The 18,269-nt window shown below is 36.9% G+C and overlaps 1 protein-coding gene and 1 long non-coding RNA gene across 3 annotated transcripts in view; one reads left to right on the top strand and one right to left on the bottom strand.

The window, feature by feature from the left end:
- The window catches only part of LOC142348036 (oxysterol-binding protein-related protein 9-like), a 101,592-nt gene that overhangs the window by 30,629 nt on the left and 52,694 nt on the right, over window positions 1-18,269 (bottom strand). Inside the window, exon 9 of the mRNA XM_075399203.1 lies at window positions 4,832-4,990. Within this exon, the coding sequence (XP_075255318.1) occupies window positions 4,832-4,990 (159 nt within the window). The remainder of the gene's footprint in view (window positions 1-4,831; window positions 4,991-18,269) is intronic.
- Window positions 8,780-14,320, top strand: LOC142348590 (uncharacterized). 2 transcript variants are annotated; one of them, XR_012760752.1, is made up of 3 exons: window positions 8,780-8,921; window positions 9,131-9,276; window positions 14,265-14,320. It is a non-coding gene; the product is annotated as an uncharacterized LOC142348590 (long non-coding RNA). The 2 variants fall into 2 exon arrangements; XR_012760753.1 differs by having other exon boundaries at window positions 9,128-9,276.

Raw genomic sequence — 18,269 nt, 5'->3', positions numbered from 1 at the left:
AATTGATCCCGGAATTGCTGCCGGATAATTTTTTTCCCGCAATTCCTGTCAGGAATCTTGTTTTTCCCGGGTTTTCCGCCGGGAAATGCGGGATCTAACTCCATTTTACCATTTTTTACAATCCCCAGTAAGATTCCTGGAAAGATCCCCGGATGTTTCTTGGAACTTTCCTGGATCTTAGTGGGAAAATTTTGGGATTTTACTAAGATTTCCGGGAATCGTTACACTGGGTAAACATTTTCGATCGTTTTGAGGGACACTAAATAGCTTCTATGTCTTTAAATTATTTTCGTTTTTAAAAACATTACAGTGAAATTTAGAAGTTTTCCACCTTTTTCATCATTTTTCTGTCAACTAGTGGCCTAAATCTTTCTAATGCACGTTCCCTTCTCCTTTCTAGTAGATCATCAAAATTTTCGTTTCGAAGTTATGTTTTAACTAATGGCTCCAATGGCCGCGAATAAATTTGTTTTGAAAAGAAATGTCAGTGAAGTTTAAGGTTTTAATTTTTTTCAAATTTTTTGTCAATTTTTAGCTTTGAATTAATAATTACAGATTCCAACTTCTTTTAGGGTTGATTGAAAGTTACTCCTTTGAAATAATTTTATTGTTACATGACTTCAATACTTCTAGTTTCAATAAATACTTTTTTGTTTTATTGTTTTACATGTATTAGAGGTTCTCTTGACGTGCGTTATTCTCGAGCTTACCTTGTAGTAATCCCATTACTTAGTTTCCCTAGTCAAAGCTTCAATTTGTTTTCCAAATCATTGAGTTTTCTTAAATTTGCTCTTTTTTTGATGTTTGTTTTGTCAAACTGTAGGATAGTATCAACAACCACACGTACAACTTTTCAAGTAAAATAACAATCTGTTCAGAAGTTTTAGGAATAAGTAATGAAACTTTTTGGTACAAAAATTTTTCAAGAAAATTTTGTGGCTATTTTGTTATTTGCTCAATTGTGCTCTTTAAGTGATCTGTAACTGTATTTTTACTTAAAAAGGGTCCTACTGATGGTCAGGAGAAGCCAAATTGAAACTTTCAAATAAACTTTTAGTAAAATAGCTCGCAATTTTACATGCTTTGAAACTTCTCGTAAGTTTATATTGTTATTTCCAACTTTTTTCTTCTTGGCAACCCGGGTCGAGAAAAAATTGGAAAAATATGTAAGATAAGCGGTGAAAAGTTAGTTTTTTCACCGCAAATTTTGTACATAATTTTGCGGTGAAATGCGGTGTATGCGGATAAATTATGTAAGATCACCGCTAGAGCAAGCGGTGATCTTACAAAACTTCACCACAATTCACCGCTAAAATATGTAATTTCACCGCTAATATTAAGCGGTGAAATTACATATTTTAGCGGTGAATTGTGGTGAATTTTTGTAAGATCACCGCTTGCTCTAGCGGTGATCTTACATAATTTCACCGCATTCACCGCATTTCACCGCAAAATTATGTACGAAATTTGCGGTGAAAAAGCTAATTTTTCACCGCTTATCTTATATATTTTTCCAATTTTTGCGGTGAATTTTTATATGATCACAGCTTAATCAAGCGGTGAACTTACATAAATTCACGGCATTTCAACGCAAAATTATGTACGAGAATTGCGGTGAAAAAAAAACTTTTCATCGCTTATCTTACATATTTTTCCGATTTTTTCTCGACCCGGGTTGCCAAGAAGAAAAAAGTTGGAAATAACAATATAAACTTACGAGAAGTTTCAAAACATGTAAAATTGCGAGCTATTTTACTGAAAGTTTAGTTTTTTTCGTGCTGTTTTCGCTGTTTTCGTGCAATTATAGCACTTTTTTTCCAAGCGGTGAGGTTGTGTAATTTCACCACTAAAACCAGCGTTGAATTTTTGTAATTAAACCGCATTCAGTGCTGTTTTCACCAAATTTTAACACTTTTTTTCCAAGCGCTGAGTTTGTGTAGTTTCACCATTAAAACAAGCGGTGAATTTATGTAATTTCACCGCTTTCACTGCTGTTCTCACACAATTTTACCACTTTTTTCTAAGCGGTGAATTTATGTAAGTTCACCATTAAGTTAAGCGGTGAATTTATTTAATTTCACCGCATTCACTGTTCTTCTCGCAAAATTTTAACACTTTTTTCCAAGCGGTGAATTTATGTAAGTTCACCACTAAATTAAACGTTGAATATATGTAATTTCACCGCATTCATCGCTTATCTTACATAATTTGGACATTTTGTTTCGGGGCGGTAAATTTATGTAATTTCACCGCTAAATTCAGCGGTATAATTATGTAATTTCACCGCTACCAGGCGATTAAGGTTTTTTTCACCGCATTCACCACCTGATTTATGTAATTTCATCGCATTCACCGCTTATCTTACAAAATTTTCCGCATGCACCGCTCAACTTACAAAATTTTGCGTTGAATGGTGGTGACACCTCGACCCGGGAAGCTCTCTTTGTTTTCAAACTACATTTTAGATTATTGAAAGTTCTCCAGGGCAAATAAGCTTTTACACAATAAGCTCTCATAAAAACTATGTGAGTTCTTGATACTGGTCAATGCTTTTCTTCGTGTGGTCACCCTGGCTCTATTGTTCTTCAAATGAGATTCAAATGAACTTAATCATTCTATTCTATGGTAATCTTTTAGCTTAAGTTTTCATCGACTTGAACCTCTTCCCTTTTCGTAATTTATTTGTCTGGTTGTTTCTTTGCTTTGATTTTTTCTTCCTGGCTTTATAACTCAATCTCCTTAATGGCAGGTCACATTAACGTCCCATGAAGATATATGTAAGTACTGTCAGTAATTTCAACGGAAATCTGATTTTTTAAAAAAATTCTCTAGGTATTTGGTTTCAAAAACTCAATGGTTTTTTTTGAAATTTGCCCTTTTCACCTTTTGTTTTTCATTTTGTCGACTTGTTACCTAGCCATATTACTGTCAGGTGTCATCTTCTTTGTTGACAAAATCCAGTCAATTTGGTAATTTATCATTTATTTAGTCTTTTAATTATTATCCGGTACTAATTTGACTTTATTATTACTTTTTTTAAGAATAGATATTAATTCTTGCTCTCGAACGACTGTTAAAACAATTACTGAAAACGTGCGAGTGTCTTTTTCCCCAAACTTTTTTGAATTTTCGTTCTGAAATTTTCTTCTCTTTCAAGTGCCTTTTTTCTCTTGACTTCATACTTTTTCTGTGACCTCAATTGCTCTCATTCGAAGTTAATTTTTTACTAAAATAAAAATGTATTTTACTAAAATAAAAAAATAAATAAATGCTATTAGTTACCACAGCGTTATATCTTGAGGGCAAAGATGTCAAACTAACGTCCTGTTTGAATCCCCCTCTGATGGTGCAATGTTTGACTCAATTAGTGGTCTGAGTTTAAGCAAATGGTTTTTACTGACACACGATTTGTTTTCGAACACAAGGTGAATTTTTTAAAGTTTGCTCTCTCTTCTTATTCAGCATAGAAATAGATCAAATTGTGAATGAGAGGAATCATCGGGACATTATGTGCAAATTCCACCTGACCAAACCTTTTTGTTGCCTTTGAAAAATGGTCAAAAACGATTATCTCTGTTTAAAACGGTCAAAGACAATCAGTCCTTAAAAAAATAGTCAAAAAGATCATTTATTTTTTAAAAACGGTCTAAAACTTCCTGCAAAAATTTGAACTTTTCATTGCCCGGGCTGAGGGTTTTCCCCAAAAATAACTGGAAAAATTGTGTAAAGAGTGGAGAGATGAAAAAATACGCCCTTATTTACCGCTTAATTAAGGGTGGAAGTGTGTAATTATCAGAGCATAATTTTAAAAAATAAAAGTGGAAGGAGGTAGTGAGGTTTGGTCCCCCATCTTCCCTCGGTCGAACATGTTAACTTCATTTTTTGCTTTAAACTTCGTGCCAACTCATACTACGATTCAAACTTTCAATTTGGTTATAATGGTGTGATAACAGTGTATTTTTTTTTAAATTACACTCTGCCCGGGTCGAAGTATTTGGGTAAATTTTTGAAAGAAATGCGGTGATTGCTGTGAAGTGTTGTAAGAAAAGCGGAGATTGCGGTGAATGCGGTGAAAATAAATATTTTAACGCCTTTCATCGCATTTTTTACATAAATTCACCGCATTTCTTACAGAAATTCACCGCCAAACCTCGACCCGGATGACACTCATTTCCCAGATAAATAGGAGTGAAATACACATTACATCCTAATCCCCGCTAATTAGGGTGAATTAAGCGTGACTTTTGTGGTAAATTAATGTAAGAAATGCGGTGAAAGCGGTGAATGCGGTGAAAAAAAATTCACCAGATTTCACCGCATTTCTTACAAAAATTCACCGCATTTCTTACAAAAATTCACCGCATTTGCTTTCCAACGTTTAATCAATCTGATTTAAATTCACAAGAAATTGCAACGAAGAACGTGACAGTTGGTCCAGTGGAGTCAGCAATTGAAGGCATACAGGAGGTCAGAAGTTCGAACCCGTGTGGAGACGCTTCTTTTTTATAAGAATACTGAGAACGCGGTGAAAATAAATAATTGATGCAATAAATACTCGGTGCAATAAATACTCGGTGAAATTTTTTTTCACCGCATTTCACCGCATTTCTTACAAAAATTCTCCGCCAAACCTCGACCCGGATGACACTCATTTCCCAGATAAATAGGAGTGAAATACACATTACATCCTAATCCCCGCTAATTAGGGTGAATTAAGCGTGAAACCTCGTTTCGGGTGATTTTGTCAGGTCGGGAAGCTTTAAACTAAAATGCTAAAATAGCTGAGTAAAGCAGATAAAATCAATTTTCCGCGGAATGCTCTGAACCTAACTTTTTCTAGGAAGCTGAGTTTTGCCAATAGGAAAACTGGCATGGCTGTTTTAGACAGATCCCCTCCCTTCATGTTTCCCAGAATGGACGACATGATCTTCTTGTTCTCCGTCCCATCCTCCGCCTCGTCCTCCGACTCGTCCTCATCAAAGGCTGTCTCCTACAACATACTTTAAGTACTTAAAATGATAAGATACCCTAGAGCCGAACCGAACCCAAGAGCCAAGCTAAGAACCGAACCCAAGAAACCCAAGAGCCGAAGATACCTAAGATCCCCAATGAGCCGAACCCGCCAGAGAGGTGAGACCGGATGTTTATCCTGCAAGATCGATCGAGATTCTGACAAAACTGGTTATCATACAATATCTCACGAGACAAAGGCTATCTTGCATTGTTTTTCAAGCTGAAAAGTATCATGAGCGGCAGCATACGAGAACATTGAAAATCGACTGGAGAAGTGATTGCATATTATATAATCCTGCAAGAAAATTAAAAACGATCGTGAAAAGGAAAGTATACTTTCCCATTTTTGGAGATTCATGCAAAACTAACGATATTGGTTGCTACTGATTACAGATATGAAAGTTGTCTGACCAGCTGTCAAGTGTTCAAGACACACTTCGTGAGCATTATTATTATTATTGCTCAAATTTTTGCCGAAAATCATATTTGGCAAATTTATAGTAAATTCTTGCAGTTTCGATCATGTATAGAAATATCTTCGAAAAGCTTGTATTGAATCTTCAATCAGTAACTTATAAATGGTTCTAATGATCATGAATGATCAATACCAGAAATGGTAATGAATGAAACAAATTTCTTGAAATCGTTTCATAATCAGATTAATTGTGCCCTTGGATATTGTGGCCTTGGTTAAGTTCAAGGTTAGGTGTGGTGGATAAAAACGATGTTTTTATCTCTTTGTTTTACGTGATGTTGAACTTGAAATTTTTAATCCAACAAGACATGCAAAATGGTTTCTGCTAAAACTAATGGACTTTGATTATGTTTTTGATAAGATTTTTGCAAAAACTTGATGAGATACACAAAGGATACAAAGTAATATAAATCGTTATAAATAGACTATTAAACCTAATAGATGAATGCCTTGAATAATAATGCTATCTATCTTCGAAGAAAATCAATTTTTTCGTAAATAGACAGTCAGAGGTAATTGAAAACTCGGATCCCTTTTTTGAATAAACTACAAATACAAAATTCCGGTTTCCTGTGCAAAGCAAAAGTTTTTATAACCGCTATGTTTTTTTAACAATTAAATGAACTCTCCAACACCCAGTCAAAATCAAACGCATCGTTGGAATAATTATGACTTGTGATTAAAAAACCTTTAGATTTATAAGGAAAATGACTGCAAAGACAAGATAAACGTTTGAAAACCAAACAGATATGACAGTCCGTTTAAAAAATGACAGATCCATTTGAAACGCCCCAATTATGCCGGGTCAGGAGGAATACAAAATTATGACACTTTTTACTCTATTTCATTTGAAACTGTCCCAAATACCACACTGCATTTATTAGCTCTCACCCATTCAAACCGAACTGTAAATTTTTTCCAAAAAATCCTTTTTGCTAGTAAAATTTTTCATGAATTTTTCAGTTAATTTACGGCTAAAGGTTGCCGTTTAGTCCAACATCTATCTTGCCATAATCATCAAACTAACATCGAGCAGGTTGTTGAAATTTTAGACGTAATAAAAAAATAAAGAAATTAACATTTAAAAATTTTCTCAAGCATTTGGGTTTTTTTTTGTGTCAGTAAAAAACATACTGTCAACACCCATTGTTAAGATTAACCGGTACAATCATTTCAGATTAGATCATTAAGTCTGAAAATTTGGTTCCAAATGATTAGGTTTATGGATAACATGCTCATTCGGTTTTTAACGCCATGGCCAATATTAAATCTTGCATTATTTAACATACCCTGCTGATGAGCTAGCTCACGAGAAAAAAATTATTATTGGAAGATCATGCAAGACAGAGTCAATCTTATAGTTTCTTATAGCAGCTGAAACTAATGGCAGCTGACAACACCGTCCCGCAGTAAAGAAGTTTAACCCATATTAAATTAAAACTTCAGTTCAGAAGACAGTTGCATTGAACAATTACAGCGCGAATGACCTTCTCCAGTTTTCGTGTTGTGATAGACTGATAAAGCGACGGCTTTGTGTTTCTTGTGAGCCTTTTTTTTATCTTTTGTTAAATTTTTATTCTTAATTCTGCCGACAATTTTTTCCACGCTATCTATCAGATAGGACGCAGAAGGGTGTTTTTTATTGGTATACGGGTTCCTGCAACGTAAGATGGGTCCTTTTCGGCTATTTCTTTGCGCTTTTTCTGAAGATTTTAGGGTATTTTTTAAAAAAAAAGATGCAAGGTTTTGCTAGAAAAAAATTAATCTTCTAAGAATCTTGCTAGAAGAAGAAATAATGTTGTAAGTTGTGGTAAGAAAAATTTCATCTTTCAAGATCTTTTAAGAATCTTGTAATATTCTTGTAATATTAGCAAAGTCTTTTAAGAATCTTGGAAGAGTCTTGCAAGATCTTACAAGAATAACTTTTGTTTTGCGACTCAGGCTTTCAAGCAGAGGAATATCAAAATAGGCGCAATTATTTCCATTCCAAAACAAAACTTTTGATGCCAAAAACAGATGTAAACGTTTTCTTAACTGTCTTTAAAACAAATCTCCTGGATGCCGTGTATGCTAATGTCGCTTTGAGTGACTTCAAGCTTTTTCTGACAGCAGATTGTAAAAAATAAACAATTGGCAGTAAGTTGTTTGCTAGGATTTTTTCAACATGCTTTTGGACACTGGTTCTTATTGGCTATGTTAAGGAAAAGCTTCAGTTTTTTTTGAAATGCTACCTAGTATCTAAGATGCGGCACTTTTCATACGTGATTTCCATCTTTTTCACGCCGGTTAACCCAGTTTTAATAAATTTTATCAAAAGATCTAAGTTTCTTGATCCTTATTAGCTTGCGTGGATCTTTTCAACAATTGCCCCCCCTTTAGTACCTAGTAGAGAATCGCCTCCCCTTTTGTGCTATACTTTACCACAATATTACTTGGCCTACACTTTAGATAGCCGAATATTAGTTTAAGCGCAATTGCGGACCGCTGTTCATGGCTATGCCTCTCATGCGCTGTGGGATGTAATCCGGAAATCGCGGGTCGGTTATCGCGGCGAAGCCGCGACGCGCGCGAAGCGCGCCCACTGACCCGCTAGTCGGAAATTCTTTTCGCTTTGTATTCCGGTTCGGCTAATTGCTATACCACGGTGTATTTTATTCTATTCAATTTAATAGTATGTGCATGCGTGGAAAGTTATTAGTCGTCTCTGATTGGTTAATCAATAGCTCGCTTAAATTCTATTCATGAATAGCCCCCCCCCCTTTGCAAAAGGGGGGGCAATTGTTGAAAAAATCCGCTTGCGTTTTAGAAATTTTAAACCTGGACAATAGAAAAAGAAGTATTTTATGATGTTTGGCTGATACCGTACCACAGGGGGCCTCTGTATTAGAACATACGTCTTAGCGGCCCGGGGTACTAAGAGCGCTAACTCGGGGGCTCTTGCTCGTTGGTTTCTAAAATTAAACTGCAAACTAATTGACAAAGTTGAGCTGCCTGGAGGTTTTAATGCGTGACTGTTTTTCACTTGATTCTCTAACTTTTGATCCTTCATTTTTTCATTGTTTTTCAAAACAGCTCTCTAGTTTATAGTCAAAGTTACCTCTTTAGAGAACTTCATCGACTCCCTCGGGCTTCTAAAACGTCCACTAGTGCTTAGTTTTCTCAAATTAGAAATAGACATAGCCTGCGTGATAAAATGACCCCCTATTGACACTAATGTGAATTTACTAGTTTTCTATATACTGAAAGGCAAAATTAGGTAAGCAGCTGTTTTATTTAAAAGTTGCTGTTGTTGCTGTATATTCCCATTATAGCTTTCTTTGAAAATATAGCCCCCTTTTACATGGCACGAATATGGTAATGGGTGGATAGGGTGGGGTGATGCAGTAGCGGAGATGCAGTAGCTCTTCGCAACTCTAGCTGTGAAGAACTTCAAGTAGATAGCCAACTATTACCGCGAATCAACTTTCAATTTCTCTTCGGTTTTAGAAATTCATGCTTCCACGAGCTATTGCTAAAGCTCTGTTAAAAACAGCTCAAACGTTTTTTTAGTAGCATTAAAAAAATTGTATTCCCTACTCGAGGCTTTGATGTGCTTAGTTTTGCCCTTCGTTTATTCACAAAATCAAAATGTGTTGAAAGTAGAGACTCAGCAGTGTGTTCACCACATGACGGACTGCTGAAAAAGAGCAACCAGCGATGGATATCACCTGTCTTTTGTTGGTACTGGGTGTCAGCATTCTGCCACTAGCAACAGTATTCCTTTTGGTGGCCATGTGTGATTTAGAGTGGTGAGAAAAAAGTTTATTTGTCATCCATTATATGCCAGGTTGAGGTCCAAACCCAAATTTAGCTATGATCAGACCGACTCGAACGCACGCCCATGTGTTCACTGACCAAAATTGCAGGTCTGGACAGCAGTTCCAGCTCAAAATAGTCTGGACCATGGTCTGATCAGAGATCAATTCGGTCTGGAAATTCTGATCACAGGTCACTTTGGTCTGGAAGGTCTGATTATATATCACTTTGGTCTGAAAGATCTGATCAGAGACGGGTTTGAGCGCACTTGAGTGATCAGAAGCCATGTCGTGCGCTTTTGAGTCTGAAAATTTTCGGGCATTTTTTTAAGAGTAGGTGTTTATTGCTCTCCCACGAGCCAAAGAAAATGATATCTGTTCTGACCAGAGACTCATTTGCAGTCCCTTGCCTCCGATCAGAACGATCAGGACAAACTAGTCCAACCACTAACCAGCGGTCGTTCCCTTTATCAACAGGAATAGCAAGTGTAGATTAAGACGTTTCTTATAAACAACTTTAAAACTTCATCTATGGTGCTGGCGAACTTAAGCAATGGCATGCAAAGTTTTCAATTGAAAAGTTTCTGCATTTCTTTTCACAAAAACACTTTTGCATTGACTTCATTGAATTTTCTGCTGGACACATCGGTTTTTATGAAGCGATATTATAACGATACTAAAAGTCTTGTGCGTGTTAAGTATAGACACTGATCAGAGGTCACTTCGGTCTGGAATGTCTGATCAGAGATCAGATCGCTCTGAAAAGTCTAATCATAGTCTGTTTATAGTCTGAACAATGGTCTGATTTTGAATCTGATCATAACCGCATTATAGTCTGGACAATAGTATGAATACCGTCTGATCAGAAATTATCTTGTTCTGTAAAGTCTCATCAGAGGTCAACTTGTCTGGAATTTGTGATCAGAGGTCATTTTGGTTTGGAAAGTCTGATCGGAGGTCATTTCCCTCTGGATAGTCTGATCATAGCTCACTTTGGGTCTGGACCTCAACCTGGGATATGCACACAGAATCATAATGAATTAAATCACGCCAAATCCTATTACCAGCCCACCTTGAATCTATTCTGACCCCCCCACCCAGTGTTTTCTATGTCGCTCATTTAAAAATTTGGTTATCATATAGCGTTACTGTGTAAAAAAGCAGATGCAACCTGCTGCGTAAAACTTGCCCGTTACCGATTAGCTTGGAGACTGTCAGTTTGAAATTTTGGGTCTTTCCCATTATAGCCCCCCGTGAAATTATAGCCCCCCATTACGGTATAATTACAATGTTTTTTTTTGGAGGGGGCTATAGGTTATCTGACCACTAAGCTGGAAAGGGGGAGGGGGAAGGGAGGGGGGCTATAATGGGAAAGACCTGAAATTTCTACATCCGATTTGATATTTTTATTTCTGTATTTAAGTTTCCTTAATTCTCATGTGTAGCTTTTGAAACAAAAATATGCCCAATTTTCCATTCTGTTTCCACGGATGCCAATTTTTATGATTATTTAAACATATTGATAGCATGCATAAAAAAACAGTATTTGTATTTGGTTCAAGCTCTTTTATCATTTCCAGCCAAGTAGTTGACACGTTTTGGTTTCTGCTCGCACATCAAAGGTAGCTCACCTAACCTCAACTTTGTGCTTTTTTCACCTTGGCTGTGGTCACTTCTCTTTGTTTTTCTGAAGTCATGCACTTGTGGATTCTTTGAGTTTTTCGTCAGCTCTTCCCCTGATACGCATATCAGGTGTGTTTTTGACAGTTCTGGAGAGCCTCCGTCAATCATATTCGAACTTTTGAGAAGTTTTCCTGCTCTTTTGTGCACCAATCGTTTTTGTTTATTTTTTTGGGCCAATTGTAGCCACATTTGATGAGTCCGTCCAAAATTTTTTTATACGTTAAGTTACGATACTGTATATTTGGCGCTGTCATTTGGCTGCCAAGTGCAGTACACAACTTAGGCCTCTTTTAACGCTCTTCTGCGTCTTGTGGTTAAGGTACAAAGCACCTGAACCTCTGGCACTTCTGTGAATCGGTGAAATCCTTTTTTTTGGATCCATTTTTATTTACAGTCAATTTCATACCTTCATTCTTACTTCTCTCAACTCAGAGCTTCAATCATGGAAATCCATTGCGTGCCGTGATGACAATTGTGTTCTTTTTCATTATAGCCCCCGCCCGAGCTTAGTGATCAGATAACCTATAGCCCCCCCCCCCATCATAGTAATTATAACATATTGGGGGTTATAAAGGGAACAACTCGACAGTTGTTCGACACATGCGTTTTATATTGATGCCCAATTGTTTTTTAGGAGAAGTTACCTTTCCATTGTTGAAGGTGAACACATCAAAAGTGCGTTAAACTCTGCTGAGGCAAAAGGATAGGAAAGTTTTCTGAATTTCTTTACTGGAATTTCTTTTTGCTTGGTTCTGCTACAAAAAACTCAGATTTTCTCTGACAAAATTGCAGTTCAATCCAAGTTTTGACAATGACAGTAGTTCGGTCTCAAACTTGTTAACAAGTATCGCGGATCCATTTTGTTCTGGGATCTGTGCCTTTAACTTCTCATCACTTGCAATCTAAGGCATCAATTTCAGCCCATTTTTGCTGGGAGCACTTTTACTGATAGATTTTAATTGCTTGTAGACATGGCTGCTTTGTTCTTTTAGTACAGTTTCGGGGGTCTTTCTCATTATATCCCCCAGCTTAGTGGTCATATAACCTGTAGCCCCCCAATCATGGTAATTATAACATAATGGGGGCGTACAATTTTATGAGAGAGAGGGGGGGGGGGGGCTTAATAGGAAAGAAGCCAGTTTAGTTTACGTTGATTTCACCTGCTGTCCTGAACGCAAATAAAGATATCTGAGTTCCACACGCCGTAATATACTGATGCCCTTTGATTACTTCTTCGTAGATTTATTCTACAAAAAAGAACTTTTTTTATTAACAAAGTTGGATTTCAATATTTGAATAAAATCCGCGCAGTTTGCCAATTATCTGTCACAAAGGTTGGCTACTAGGAGGCTGCTTTTGAGTAAATTTTGGTATTTAATTTTCCTGCAAATTTTTTTAATGTGCTAATCGCCAGCAATTTTTGGCAATTCTTTCTATACTGATATTTGTGTTCTCGGTAGTTTGTAACTTTGTCAAATACATTTTCGACTACCTGAGCGATGTTCATAGATTGATACCAATCTAAATAACTGCTATTTTTTATAACAAACACTTAATAAAAGACTCGACTTGCTCAAAGTACTTTGGATTGGATAATTGCCTTGCTTATTCTCTGCTGAATTCCAATTTATCGTATGTGTCAAAGACGTTTAGTTATAACATCATTGCTGCCATTGTATTGTTTCCAGTCAAGTGAATTTCTAGTTTGACCCGCGGTTCTGTGCAGAAACTTTAGCAAATCGGCTGGCTCCTTTTCCAACTCCTTTATCTAATCATCCACTTTTTATTAACCGTTTTCCCTTGGCTGTTGGGACCTTTGCTGGCCATAGAGTACTGTTTTAGATGACAGAAACAAAAAGATGGTATTCATGCGTGTTGTTACTTTATTGCTGAATTGTACGGACGTTAGAAACCGATCTTCACAGACTGGTTCGCAAGCTTTACGCCATCTTGATTCTTTACTCTGTTCATACTGAGTTCAATATTGTCACAACAATTAGTCGCAAGGAATTTTTAGAATTAAAGGTCTTAAATTTGTGGTGATGAAGCAATAATACTCAACTAAGAAATCGCGTGATAATTATAACATGAGGTAATATTCTACTATTAATTGAAAAGGTGAAAAATTTGTTTCTGCATTATATAAGTGCCTATAGACACATTTGTGTTTTCGATGAAATCCTTAGTTGCTCGGTATATAAACGTTTTAGGGGTAGAGCTAGAATGGGTCAAAACACGATGTCTTTCAGAATGGTGGCAAATAAGGGGAATCGAAGTACAAAAACGGGACCTCAGTTTTTTTGAAAAATGTATACTCATCTTGTTTTCAACTTTTTTTAATTTTCAGCAAATTATAGGATTTCCAAACTCATATTTGTTTTCGGATCTCTGACAGCTTGTGGTGTTGCCAACTGTACCAATAAATTGAGCTTTTTACAATACAAAGATTGTCAATTTCCACTCAACTCCAAGTTTCTTCAACTCCCACTGAAGTTGATCATTACGTTGATCAAAGTTGATATCAGTTTTTTTTCTGATTCCTCTTTTTTCTGTACTAATTCTGCTTATTTTTGCTACTTTTACTGCACTTGTTTATCCTTCAATACTCCAATAAAAGGGACTTTAGAAGGAGTCCTCTTGGGAAGGAATGCCCGGGTCGAGATGTCTGCGCCGTTTCAGCGCACGTTTTGTAAGAAATGCGCTGAATGCGCTGAAATTATGTAAGACATGCGCTGAATGCTCTGAAATGCGCCGAAACTTCGAGATGGCGCTGATACTTTAAAATTTCAGCTCACCTTCAGCGCATTTCTTACATAATTTCAATGCATTATCATCTCATTTCTTACATAACTTTCAGAACCTTTTCAGCGCATTTCTTTCAAAGTTTCAGCGCATCTTTAGCGTATTTCTTACATGATTTCAGCGCATTTTCAGCGCATTTCTTACATAATTTCGGCGCTCTTCATATCAAATGTTTTATTATTATCAATTCAAATTAGATGGGAAGCATTTCAGTAATCAATAGAGCAGTGGATTAATTGATAGATGAGACACAATGATCGGGGTTCGAGCCTCGGAGCGAAAGAAAAGAGCTGATTTTTTTGAAATTTCAGTGGATTTCAGCTCACTTCTTACAAAGTTTTAGCACTTTTCAGCGCATATCAGCGCAATATTATGCAAGGTTTTTGCGCTGAATTTTTTGAAAATTGAGCGCATTTCAGCGCATTTCTTACATAATTTTTTGAAATTTTCTCGACCCGGGTGGGAAGATTGCGTCATTGTTTCTGTTTGCTTTTTAGCCCCGATGACAGAGTGATGGACTGCCCTGAACCATATGATAACATAGACCAACAACGTAAGTTTAACATCCCTTTTTGTACTGTTGGCATGTTATCATTTGAGCAATACACCAAAACATTTATGTCCTCTCTGGTCGAGGTACCATTTCAAATCGCGCAAACGCCAGGGCATCACCAATCCAAGTGAACTGCACTTCAGTCTAACCAGAGATGGTTTAGTTCTGGGACGGTCTGATCAGATACGCACTATGATGATGAAGTCTATTCTTAGATATTTTCTAAACCATTCGCAGTTGAAGGGGGCTGCTTGTGAAATCATAAACAGTTCTGCTCTCACAACAACATTGACAGATTTTTATAAAATTAAAAGGTCGCATGTTTTGTGCTTTAGTCTTAACCGGATTTTTTTGATGATGCAAAAGACTCGGAGATTGTCCGGACAAAGTCCAAGCACTGATTTAAATTGAGCCTGAACAAAGGCTTTTTCAAATTTGTGGAGAGATAGGTTAGAGCAGACAATGCGCGCGCGAAAAAACCCAGTACACAAAAGTCTGTTCAGAGGGCTGCAGTCTCTGACAGTTTAATCAAAGGTCAACTCGCGTCTCGGACCCCAAGCTGGGGATTAAGGTTTTGCCAAAATAGCAAACCATTTTTGCAAGGCTATAGTTCAATTAATCAACCGCATTCAATAGCAACAAATCTATCCCCTTCCCACCCCACTACGCAGACAAAAACCCACAACATCTTGTTATACTGATGTCAATCAACTACCTGGACCCTAGTGTCAGAAACTTTCAGTACTGATTCATTAGATTCACATAGTCAGTTGTTCAGTCAGCACTGAATCATAGTAACCTTAGGGTAACTTGCATTCTGCTCAGACAAAACGCAGAATCAATTTTTTTATGTGTTGTTTAGAATTTTTTTGAATTGTTTATTATGATTTTTTATTCAAAATTAGTTTGAAATTAGTTTATTATTCAAAATTAGTTTGAAATTTCTGGATCTGCACCTTGAGCATGATATAGCGTTAGTTCTATGAAATTCAAGGTTTTTTAACGGAAACCAGTCAAGAACCAGTTAAAATCTAGCAAAATACAAGAATCTTGTGATTTTAGAGTCTCTACCTCTACAATCACCAGTCTTTAGCTCTACGATTTCGAGTCTCTACCTCTAATGTCAAAGGTTGCAGCTAATAAACGGCTTAAACTAACCCAATATTAATAACTCTTTGTTACTAATAGCCGCAAAGCGATAGCCGCTATTATTGGGGACACCGTGTTTTTTTACAATTTAAAGAATTTGAATTTTATTGGGGCGCTGTATTTTTCTTATAGATCTGTTCGCACATTTTCATGATTTTTGAAGTCAAATTAGAGTAGTGATTTTGGTCACGCCGAAACAGGAAGTGGAGCGAAAAAGCGAGTGGTTTTAAAGCGTGTAATTTTCTCACTCTAATTTTAAAATAGACTGAGAAAAAGGTGTTTGAACAAAATGTCGGTTTCTCTCCAGTGGTTTTTTGTTCACATGCGGCAATTTCACTTTGTTTTTTTTTTACTTTTTATTGAATTTTTTGGATCGGATTTTTTTGGAGCAGAGAGAGGAAGAGAGAGAGAGAGAGAGAGAGAGAGAGAGAGAGAGAGAGAGAGAGAGATTTTTAGTGACAACTGAAGCGGCTTAAGTTGCGCTGGTTGATTTGAGAACTGATTTCCTTCAGCAGCAGGTTCTAGGCTCTTGCGTGTTTATACTTGAGTGAACATGACGAAAAATCACAAGACTTATTACTAGCTCTGAATCAATTCCTAGGTCATTCATGGAGCCGACTATTATTCTTCTTCAGTCATATATTCGTTTCAAACTTGCTGCTGTGAAGAGCGGCCTGGATAGCTTCAGTATCCTTCACTTAGTACGCGTATTAATAGCGGCAGTGAATCACCCGGCTTAGCTTGTGCTATAGTGTATTAAATAATACACAGCAGTGTTTGGCAATGAATAATGTATTATTTCACTCAACGCATTTCAGGCAGCATAGCTCTCTCTCTTAATATTCCGTCAGTTTAGACTAAGTCTAAAATGTTCACAAAATTGACGGTTGAATCGCTATAAAAACACTGTAGTATCGGTAATTGCGGCGGCAATTATCCAATTAGCAATACTACAGCTCACCCCGTTTTAAAGAAGAGAAAATTGTGCTCTATCGTATAAAGTTTACATTTAGGGTAATAAGTGAACAGTGACCATTTTTTTACAAAAGAGTTAAAAGGTTGATTGATGAACAAAATAATAAGTACTCGATTGAAAAGTTTACAACATCAGTTTACAGATAGAGACTGTAAATTATACTAGGATAAAGACTGTAGATTACACCAGTTATGAAACTAATAGGCTTTACGAAGCAGTTGGAGATTAAAGAGTAGCAATACTAGCATATACGCTCGATAGAGAAGTTTACAACAAAATTAAGGATTATTAAGACCAATAGGCAGCAATGATACTGTGTGACAAATTTAGTAGCTTTTAAATAGGAGATTTACTGAGGCACATACACGAAGTAATAAGGAAAACTTTTGTTGGTTAAAGGTCAAGCAAAGATGAAAATGAGTTTTCAAATGAATATTAAGGAGGCGAAAAGAAGTTTACTAAACGAGAAATTTTTGCATGATTGTAAAGTTAATGATTCTTTATAAATCTTAACTCCTTCAGTTCTTCTGCAGGATTTTGATTTGCTTCTATAAGGTCATTTGACTTTTTGCTTAGAGTTTTCAATTGAGAATCTCTAATTTCCAGAGTTTTTGAACAAACCATAAATTTTCTCCTCAAGGCTTCTATCTCGTCATCGGTTTTTTTCGCTGATATTTGGAGAGCGCTCAGCTGGCTCTGGAGGTCTACCAGTGCGTTCTCTGACTCCCAGAGTTGTCTGCGGAAGTTGGAGTTTTCAACCACTAAGTCCGTGATGGAAATAGTATCTCCCATGTTTGTGTTGTTTTCGTGGAAGGCTATGAGATTTGAGAAGGGGACGTGAATCCTGCAGCCTAGCGTCTTAAAGGGCGACTTCATATGGTCTTTCATTGGAATTTCGGGAGCGAAGTCTCCACAGGTTCATTGTTGGAACCAACTAAAAAAACAAGGATCACCGGCAGGGTGTCCGTGGGAACAGTGATCGTCGTGCTGGTAACTTTGTTCTTGATCACTGTTTCCTCTGACAGACACCATTGGCTATATTCTCTAGTGAGGCAATAATCCAGATTTTTACCGTATCTTGGATTATTATCTACAGGATGCATCTCTCTCATCCGTTGGTGTTCTAGCCTTTTCGCGGAAAATCTTTTCCCTTGGGAAGTTCGTCATCTATAGAATTGTGAAGAGGCTGCGGAGATGCTTGAAGAGATTTGCTTTTCTGCTCAACTGAGTGTGTTGATGCTGCTGGGGCTGATGTTGTTGTCGGTGTTGTTGTTGATGTTGTTGTTATTGTTTGTTGAAGTGGCCACGTTGACGCGGGTGGATCGCTCTAGGTTTTTTTTGTTAGAGATGGAAGTTCTGCCATCCAGTTGGTCGCGGGGTCATACTGCTCCTCTGGCAGTGTGGGGTTGTGTTCTGGTAGGACCTTTTCGACATCTTTTCAAACATAAATAAAAATACATTCACAAAGGAAGGTTAAAATCAAATCTAGCTGTGCTGAAAAGGAAACAATCGAACTTTTTAAAGTACCAACAAAATCATACTCTTAGAGTACAAGAATACAATCACACTTTATGTGCGGAATCAATTTTGCGAAGCTCCCACCGGGGTTGAAAGAAAGAAAAAAATTTCAAGGAATTGAAAATTGGAAAAAAATCTCCGTTTAAAATCGGAACATCCTATAAATCAAAAGAAACTATTTGTTTAAGAGTTTTAGGTCAGATTGAGTCAGATTTAACTGACTAAATCGGGTATCGGACATCGTGGCTCCCCTCCGTGCGACGACCCGCGCAGCTGGGATTCTTCTGTGTTGTAGTATATACCTGT

Source organism: Convolutriloba macropyga, chromosome 10 (assembly GCF_964194025.1).
Source record: "Convolutriloba macropyga chromosome 10, txConMacr16.3, whole genome shotgun sequence".
Lineage (NCBI taxonomy): Eukaryota > Metazoa > Xenacoelomorpha > Acoela > Convolutidae > Convolutriloba > Convolutriloba macropyga.
Note: the sequence above shows the minus strand (reverse complement) of the source record. Positions and strands in the feature narration are given on the sequence as shown.